Source organism: Durio zibethinus, chromosome 5, assembly GCF_047325235.1.
Source record: "Durio zibethinus cultivar Kanyao isolate XHJ-2024 chromosome 5, ASM4732523v1, whole genome shotgun sequence".
NCBI lineage: Eukaryota > Viridiplantae > Streptophyta > Magnoliopsida > Malvales > Malvaceae > Durio > Durio zibethinus.
Window position 1 is genome coordinate 22,596,971 of NC_143166.1, and position 9,423 is coordinate 22,606,393.

At 31.1% G+C, this 9,423-nt stretch overlaps 2 protein-coding genes across 10 annotated transcripts; both read left to right on the forward strand.

Moving 5' to 3' along the window:
• Positions 1 to 1,627: 1,627 nt before the first annotated feature.
• On the forward strand, positions 1,628 to 3,559 carry LOC111282775 (uncharacterized). 2 transcript variants are annotated; one of them, XM_022871008.2, is made up of 5 exons: positions 1,628 to 1,920; positions 2,014 to 2,085; positions 2,375 to 2,450; positions 2,786 to 2,882; positions 3,281 to 3,559. In XM_022871008.2, the coding sequence occupies exons 2-5, from the start codon at positions 2,028 to 2,030 to the stop codon at positions 3,392 to 3,394; spliced, it is 345 nt and encodes a 114-aa protein (XP_022726743.1). In that variant the 5' UTR covers positions 1,628 to 1,920; positions 2,014 to 2,027; the 3' UTR covers positions 3,395 to 3,559. The 2 variants fall into 2 exon arrangements, with proteins under 2 accessions (XP_022726743.1, XP_022726744.1); XM_022871009.2 differs by lacking the exon at positions 3,281 to 3,559 and adding an exon at positions 2,971 to 3,256 and having other exon boundaries at positions 1,635 to 1,920.
• Positions 3,560 to 5,617: 2,058 nt separating this feature from the next.
• On the forward strand, positions 5,618 to 8,775 carry LOC111283106 (ubiquitin-conjugating enzyme E2 2-like). 8 transcript variants are annotated; one of them, XM_089760866.1, is made up of 6 exons: positions 5,618 to 5,739; positions 5,859 to 5,970; positions 6,042 to 6,067; positions 6,601 to 6,712; positions 7,290 to 7,357; positions 8,249 to 8,503. In XM_089760866.1, the coding sequence occupies exons 2-5, from the start codon at positions 5,873 to 5,875 to the stop codon at positions 7,336 to 7,338; spliced, it is 285 nt and encodes a 94-aa protein (XP_089616992.1). In that variant the 5' UTR covers positions 5,618 to 5,739; positions 5,859 to 5,872; the 3' UTR covers positions 7,339 to 7,357; positions 8,249 to 8,503. The 8 variants fall into 8 exon arrangements, 4 of the variants coding, with proteins under 4 accessions (XP_089616992.1, XP_022727253.1, XP_089616990.1 ...); XR_002689335.2 differs by having other exon boundaries at positions 5,677 to 5,970; positions 8,249 to 8,399; positions 8,499 to 8,775; XR_016342187.1 differs by adding an exon at positions 8,633 to 8,775 and having other exon boundaries at positions 5,677 to 5,970; positions 8,249 to 8,399.
• Positions 8,776 to 9,423: the final 648 nt, after the last annotated feature.

The window sequence follows — 9,423 nt, forward strand, 5'->3', positions numbered from 1 at the left end:
CTCCTCATTTCCTAAGGGCTTTTGATTTGCCTTGGCAAATTTCCCACTGGGTTCGGCCATTGCTTGCATGATGACACTTGGTGCAGGCATGGTGTTTGAATTTGTTTTCTACACATGAAATTTGAAGAATTTAGGTGGATAATCAAGTAAAATTAAATCAAGTAACTTAAAATTTAACCAACTAAGTACACAATAATTGTAAAAAAATAGAATTATCACATGGTCAACATAATCACTTAGGAGTAAATAGTTTGTTGTATGAGGATAACCTCCATACTTAAACAACCATAGAAAATTTGAAAATCGACCATGAACATCTCCTGCAAAACTAATACGAAAGGAAAAACAGAATTATTACATTCTCAATTTGCTAAAACTTGCTAAACTAATAGGAATTGAAATATATACATGCAAGCCAACACATGCACACTAAGTTTATATACGTGCAAGTTAGCATATGCGCACTAAGCCTGTATGTGATATAGTTAACGAGGATCAAGTTTGAATTGTAATAACGTAAGCTAAACTCAACTTGGAGAAGTCTAAGTCTCTTTAAGGCCAAAAAGTTACCACATAAACACCTATTTCATAACTTTTAAATTAAATTCTTAGGGTGCCAAATTGCCAATGCTAGTATCCTATTAATTTTTTCTTACATCAAAGAAAAGAAACAAAAACATAAATAAATGAAATATTCAATGGCTAATAATAATGAGAGAAGATTGACGCAAAATGATCTAAAATTTGACATCAGGTTAGTTATCAAATGTTTTAGGCGTTGCAATTTTAAATAGCCATTAAGAAAATAATTAGCAATAGATTATTTAGTACTAAAATTTCTAAGAGTTTGTCAGTCCTTCAATAACTAGTCTTGCAACAGCAATTGGAGAATGTCAAAGAATTGAATTCATCCTAAATTACTTATTTGAGGTCCTTACTCCTTAGTAATAAATTTGATATTTTTGCTTTGAAAATACCTTAAACATTAACTTGGGACCCAAAAACTTTCTTATATATGCAAATTTCTCTTAATGCTATGGTAAACTAGGTCATAATAGGCCCTAAAAAAAGAGAAAAAAAGGTTAAATTATTGCTATGGTGCCATAAAAATCATACTCAAGCTAGAATATAATCTTCCTGTGATGTCGAGCTAAAAAACAAAATGAGAAAGTAAGAAAGCTTTTACTACAAGAAAATAGGGATATGGTGGCACTTTTTTAATGGTATTTATTAACAAATGCCATTAAGTTTCATGTTTTTTAAAAGTTAGCTTTGTTTATATTATAAGTGCTACTAAATTTTCATTTTGCGGCGTTTATATATAAAAATATCACTAATTTATGAATTTAGCTGCATTTATATTATAAAATATTGCTAACTAATTTTTAAAATTTAATAAAATAAAAATATCTTTTCTTTAAAAATTAGTCAAAACTTTTTAATATTATTTGGTGATATTTATTAATACAAACATCACTAAATATTATGATTTTAGTGACATTTTTTGCGACAAATACCGTCAAATTATTTGTAAAAAACAGTGGATAATTTTATGATTATTTAGTGACATTTATTAGAATGAACGCCGCTATTGTGAAAATTTTAATGGCATTTGTTCTGACCAGTGCGGTTAATTTATCTATAAATTCAAGTCGAGAACAAACCCTCTTCTGCCCAAAACTCTGCAATTAAGGTTTTTCTTTTGTGAAACCTGTACCTCTTTCTACCCAGCTCTCATCTTTCACTGTCACTTTCGATTGAAGCTTACTCTTGCATTTTTTTTTCTCCTTTTTCATTCGGCACTGGACCTTTCCCATTCGATTTCATTCTCAGCTGGTGGGTTGCACCTCAGTGTCCTGCACCATTTGGCCTCTCATTCGCTGCCGTTAGGACTCTCCTCTACATTGATTTCCTTCATTGGTAAGGCCTTTCCTTCGGTTTCCTTTCACTAATTTATAAGTTTAGTGTTGCCAGCTTCTTCCTTAATTAGAGAATGATTCCTGTTGCATCTAGATATGTTCTGAAACATGGTTTATTTGGATTTGATATCAACAAGAAAGGAACCCCTCAAGGCACTATTAAAGTGTAAGTTTAAAGCTTTTTGTTTTTTCTTATAAGAAAAATTTTAGGTTTTGATTGCTTTCGAATTTTTATGAACAAGGTATATTTTAATTTGCAATTTTGATTTGATTAGCTAAATTGGGTTTGGATTTTTATTAGCTTGCTTCATAAGGGTTATACGATGAATGATTTCTCCCAAATTTTCCTTTTTTTATTACAATCTTTTTTAATAATGTTCCTCTCTTTTGTTTTCTAAAAAAACCAAAACCAAAAACAAATAGATCGCTTTTAATGGCTTTTCTGCCCCTCTCAGGCAATAAGCAAGTACTGATATCTTTGTTAGACAAGAAGAACCTGGCCTTTCTTGTTACCGGCCTTCAAGAATTCGCGTAAGTAAATGACGCCTTTTTTTTTTTTTTGGGATATTGTCATATTTTATTTCTTTTACGGACTGTTATTGCTTAATCTTTGTTTTTTTTTTTTTAATCCTTTAATATTGGGTATTGAATAGTGCTAGAGGAAATTAGAAAGTAACTCTATGATACAATCAACATGATATGAAGACAAACTGACATGAATATGGCATCCTTTACATATTCAATTCTGTTCAAGAAAACTTTTTTATTTGGAGTTGTTACGGCCTGTGTTGTCAATATCAGTATAAAATGCAAAGCAGCAGTTTTGAAGCCTATTTAGTTTGAACTTGCTTTTTTGGAAACTATAGGTACACAATTGTTTCTAGTGGAGGAACTGCATCTGCCTTAGAAAATGCTGGTGTCTCTGTAACCAAAGTGGAGCAGCTTACGTGTTTCCCTGAAATGGTAATCTAGTTTTTATTTTGTGCTGTACTGTCCTGCTAAAATCTCTTTCTTTCTTTTTATTTTTTTATTTTTTTTATTTTGGTTTCAGATTTCACGTCCTTTATTATAGTTTCTAGGACTATTTAAGGGAAGAAAGAATCAGACCGAAGTGATTTTGACATCCTCAATGATAACTTATAAAGCTTTTGCTGTTGCTGCTACTTGAGCATGTTTTATTTTTATCTTTTTTGCTAATAAACTTTCATTGCAAAATTAGATTAAACTTATCTTCTCTGTTAATGATTGATCACCATACTTTCCTAATGATTTGATGTCAATACTATTATGCCTTCTATTAACGGTTGATTTCAGCTTTAAAGCTGTTTGAGTTTGGAGATTAACTGTATTCTCTTTTATAGCTTGATGGTCGTTTGAAAACTTTGTATCCCAACATACGTGGTGGTATTCTTGCTAGAAGAGACCAGAAACATCACATGGAAGCTCTTAACAAGCATGGAATTGTTGAGTTTTAAACTTGTGGTGAAACATTTTTAAGGATAAGGGCCTTTTTCCCAGCTTTTTTTTTTTTTGGGAAAAATACTTAAAAGGGCTAAATTTAAAAGGGCTAAATGGTTATAGCAACCATAAAAAAAAAAGTAAAAAAAAATAAAAATTCAAGCTTTATTCCTTTTCATCAATTGAACTAGGTAATAGTACTATTTGTTCTCATTCTTACTTTTATTTTTGTTTGCATTCCTGCCATATTCCTTTGGTTAAACCAATCATAACATTAGCAAAAGCATACACTAGAATTTCTAGAGAATGCTTCTGGTAGGTGTTGAAGTAAAAAGGAGTACCATATAGATTTATCAATACTAGTTAAAAAGTATGAAAATGAATACCATATAGATTTATCAGTATTGATCCAATTTCTGGACATACTAGTTAAAAGCTATCATATTGATTTAAATGATATCAGTATTGATTTAATTATAGTAGTAAATATTAAAATAAATAAAAATAAAGTAAATTTCTTAATTTAAATGACCAAAATTAATGGCATTTTTTATAGAAATGTTGCTAAATTTTGTGACATTTTTCTTAAAAACATTATTAAATTTAATGACATTTGTAATTTTTCTAAAATGCTGTTATATTTTCTGACATAGATATATTCTATGCTTTTAATGAAATTTGTTTAGAGGCATTTATATATGCCCGTAAATGTTAAAAAAAAAAAACTGCTAAAATCCTCCTCTCCTACAGTGTTTTGGACATCTTATGAAACAACCCAACAATTATGACAATGGCAAGAATCATCAATGCAACAATAACAAGGCCACTACCATTTAAGATTGCCCTGTCACTTCAAGGTACATATGCATCAACCAATATTCGAGCAATTACGATAAACAGTTTTGGCACAAATATTGAAAAAAGCATACCATCGAAGGCCACACTAACAGGTCCATTATGCCCGTCACGAAACATTTCAAAAGGCACTTGCAAAACCAATGTACTTGTCATATCCTTCCCCAAGTCCTTCACTATAATAATAAAAAAAAATTATACAAATGAATATTTCACAAATTACTATAAAAAGATTATTCAATCAACAAAGAGCAGGCCTAGCATTTGATAAATCAAATCTCTCTCTTTTTTGGCTCTCCACGCTTCTCTCCTTTCCTTCTCCCTCCCCCTTTTTGTTGTAAAAATTGTTTCAAAAATGGGAAAAGAAATCAGATCCGACAAACGGATCTTCCTCCACCCTCGCTTCCTCTTTTTTTTTTTTTCGCTTTCCAAATCTCTCTCTATATTTCCCTGCTCTATTGTTGCATGTTCCAATGTTTCCATCTCACCCCACCCATCGCTCTACCTTTGGCCCATCCATCCTTTTTTATTTTCAACCCACCTCTCTCTCGAAAATTCCCTACTTTATCCCTGCTCTTTCTTCTTCCAGTCTCTCAAAAGTTCTAATCTCAGTAGTCAACCTTTTATCTCTCTTTTCGGGATTTTTTTTTACAAACACAAAAGAAAAGATTTCTTGCATGCAATGTTCTCATACCTAATAAAGAGAAGAACTTCGAGCAAACAATAGATCCTGCAAAAAGAACAAAGTAATTAAAAGACATAAATTTGACTATACACTCTCAACAATCAACAAAAGCAAACAAAAATCACCCATAACAAGAAAACACTACAAATGCATGAAAGGAATTAAAGGAAACCTAAAAAACAAATCTAAAAGAATTAAGAGATGGACAAAGAAAAAAACAAAATTACAGATTGACAGAGCCGACGGAAAAAAAAAAAAAAAAAAGGAAGAAACACAGACTTTCTTGTTAAAATGAACAAACCATAGTTAAAATGGAATCATTTTTAATTCAATGTACAAAATTACCCCTTCACTTTTTTCTTTTTACATGGTTAAGCTATCCTTCAAAACAAAACGAGGACAACTTTTATGTTAAATTATAGATATTTATTTCAACATCCTTAGCCCAATACAACATTACTACTAATAGGTTGCAGTTAAATAATTTTTAAAATGAAATCCTTAAAGTGACATCTAATTAATCCACCAATAAAAAAAGCAAAGCAACCTGAACCCTTAATACAAAATAGAATTGATGAAAAAATCTAAAATAATAAAGTAAAAGAAAATCTATAAGTATTAAATAAAAGTTATTCTCTTCTCTAATTTTAGGAGACAAATATTAAAATAAACAAAAAAATTAAGGGATAATTTTGGAAAAGTCTTTTTTCATAAGCTTCTCCTAAACTTCAAGAAAATGCTTCTTTTTGTTGGGGGAAAAGCGCTTTCTCTAAAAGACAACCGAAAAAATTAGAAGAGAGAAAGAAGAGGAAAAAGAGAAAGGTAAAGAGAAGAAAGAAACTTGGTGTTTTTGTTGCTTCTCATTCTGATAGCTCCCTTCTATGTTTCTTTAAAAATGTTATCTTTAAGGTCCAAAAATAGTATCCACTCTTTCTCTCCAGTGAAGAAGAGGTTGATGAGAGACTTCAAGAAGCTACAACAAGATCCACCTACCGGTATTAGTGAGGTTGCTCAAGATAATAATATCATGCTTTGGAACGCTGTCATTTTTAGGTATTTCTCAATTTCTTCCTTTCTTTTTCTTTTTGATTTGACTATTTTTTAATTTTGGAATTTTTTTTCAGGCCCGATAATACTCATTGGGATGGAGGTAATTTTTTTTTTTTGTTTTGTTTTCTTTCACTTGAATTTTATAAATTTTTAGTCTTCTTTATTATGCTGTTGACATTTTCTTATGGGATTTTTGTCCGAGCTGTGAAATATAAGCTGTTAATTGTGTTACCTTTTTGTGTTTTAGGTGAAAATTAACGAATTGGTATCATTTTGTTGTTTCAATTCCTGCTGATTTAGTAATTTTGCCTTGAAATTTGAACTATTATGCATTTTTGGACATGCAAGCTTAAATCAATATGCATTGATACATGATTCAAGTGCACATGATTTTCTAAGTTGATGAAGGGGGAGTGCGATTGAATTTTTGTGTGATCTGTTTATTTAATTAATGAGGTTAATTTTATTTTTCTGCTTTACTTTTGTTTAAATCTATGATGAATATGAAATTAGAAAATAAAAAATTTTCTCCTTCTCACACTTTAAAAATTTTTTACATAGTGTCAATTTTTCTAGCTTCTTATAAATTCTTCCTCAATATGTTTTCTAATTATTCATTCTTTTTTTTTTAAGGTTCCTGGTGGCCTGGTCGAATTATGGGCCTTGATGACCTCTCTGAGGGTTGTTTGGTTTTTCTGAGATCTAGTAATCCTGTTAATCTTCTTGGTCGTGAAGATGCAGGCGTGTGAGTTCAATTTTTTTTAATCTTTTAGCCACTTTTTAGATTTTTTTGGCTAGGTTTAATAGCTTGCATTTCTGCTAATGATTCATTGTAGTAGTTTTCTTTTATTCAAGTTTATTTGTTTGGTAGTTTTGATAGTTTTGTCGTTTGTAAAACTTTTTATATTGCTTAATGAATAAGATACTGAAAAAATGGGAAACACTTAATAGATAATAAGTGGTCTTTTGCTCTGGTGACTTTTTGGTTCCATTCCGAGAAGCTCATTCAGGAGGATAATTTCGATCTTTTTGTTGGGATGTCTACTTTAAGAGGTATTGCGACATCTTGATTCTTGAGTTTCATTTGAATTTATCAATCAATCTTTATATATGTGTTGGAGTTCTATAATAGATCTTATTTGCTCACTTCTACCATTTGGTGTTTTCTTTTGAATGTTTTAAAGTTCTACTTGTGTTTATTCTGTTGTTTCTTTAGGTTAATACAAAATCTTGGTGAATTTGTTGTACAAAAAAGTCCACCATTTGTTTTTTCTTCTGAATGTTATTAAGTTCTACTTATGTTTATTCTGTTGCTTCTTTAGGTTAATGCAGAACCCTGGTGAATTTGTTGTGACTTTTCCAAGAGTTTAGCATGTAGGATTCAGCCATGGTAATTGCTTTGTTGTTGGATTTCACCTTTATGAGAATTTTATTGGTTGTTGAGCTTGTGACTGTGGATTGATACATGCACATTTATGTTTTATATTGGCTATTAGAACTATAAAATAGCAATTGTGCAAAAATTAAGTGAATGTGTCGGTTTAATTGCTTACTTTATATAAGAAAAAGGAAATTTCCATTTCCTTCTGGATAGTTGCACAGCTTGGATAGTGGTTTTAATACACGTAAATGATATGAAAATGATAGGCATGACTTAATGAACATACTTACACATGAAATTTTGGGGCTCAATAGGGGATTGATGAGTTTCACTTCCTCTGTCAGCTGTGTAAATTAATGATGGGTAATTATGAGAATAACAATTTTCTTTTCCTTTTAAATTTGTTCAGGGGGGGAGCAAGAAAGAGGGGATGGGGTAGGACTTCATTGACAAAGTGTTTTGTTTGGATTGGCTGGGGGATGAGCTTATTTAGTTATCATTAGTGAGCAAGGTCTTGCTTATGGTGCTCCTATTTACAAGTATGTTTAAAGGTATTTAAAATGAGTTCTGAAGGAGGATGTTTTATTTGCAAATATCCTTAAAATATATGTGATGTTACCCTGAAACTGGATTTAGGAATGACTGGAATTTATCAATATATATTTATATTACAAACACCAACACAATGAGGAGGGGCATTTTGTATTGGTCTATGTGAATTTACGTACCAATATTGTGTAAGACACAAACTATTACTGAAGTTTTTGTTCTGCTTAAGAGTTATGCTAGGAGTCTATTATTTTATTTGTTCATCTCATCTGGGAAACCATGGCAAGGCATTTACTGTAGCCTTAATTTTAATTCTCATTGATTGCCACGGTCAATTTTTTTGCTGAGCAGGTTTTAATTTTGGTGAAGCTGCAAACTTTGGAACTCCACAGTGGCTTCAAGTAGCTAAAGAAGCTGCAGTTCGTAGAGCTGCTATGAACTATTTTCCAATGCTTTCTCATCAGCAGCTGTTGTACCTTTTGACCATGTCTTTTGTGTCAAGGTCAGATTGTATTTATTTAAGCAATTACTGACTGAAGTTATGTTATAACTGTTATTTGGAAATCTGCACTATGAAAATTTATACTATCATTATTTTTAGGTCAACTGGTGTTGCCTGATTCAGATAGCATATCAACAACAGCAATCCACGTAGCTATTTCTTATTAGTGTGATTTTAAGTTCATAATTTGTAAGGCTTGGTATTGTAATCTAAGGGTGTGTCAATAAATGCAGGGCCAGTGGACTAGATTTAGAGTGAGCAAGGTCTTGCTAATGGTGATCTCATTAACCAGTATGTTTAAAGGTATTAAAATGAGGGTCAGAATATTGCAGGGTGCTTTGTTTATCATTTGAGAATCATAAAAGCTAATTATTTATACTTTTCTCCAAAAATTGGTGTTGAAATTTAATTTTTAGTGCATACTGCATCAATTTTTTTTCTTTCCTTTTTTTGGATAAGCAAATCATGACCTTTAATTGATTTCATTTCATTTTCATTATGCACATTAATATGCAAAGATTTTCTATAGTTTTCTCATGAGTGCTCAAGAAAATGCTTCTGCAGTACTTTATACTTGCCAGTTAATTGTGGAGCACTATCTTTTATGATATTTAGGAGCGTTGATGGTGTTGACACTGAGATTCATTTCATGTGCAATAAATTACAATGATGGATTGTTGAAAGAGGAAGAGTTACGTGAGGCTCATAAGAAATATCGATTAAGTTGCCTTCATTGATTGAATATTTTAGGTATTGCCTCTGTTGCGGCAGTCACTTTGTTGCTTCAGACTATCTTGATCGGACTGAAGGGAATGGGGTATGCATGTGCACCTACATGCTTTTTTTACTTTGAAGTTACTCCAACAAACCCGTAATATCACGCGGGCCTATACGCTAGTAGTTACTAAAATAAACATAGAAATTGAGTAATCTCTTTACCTTCAAATAAATTGTAACATTTTACTGGATGATAAAACTACCAATTAAACTAACAATATAATTACTTAAAAAAAAAAAAAAAGAA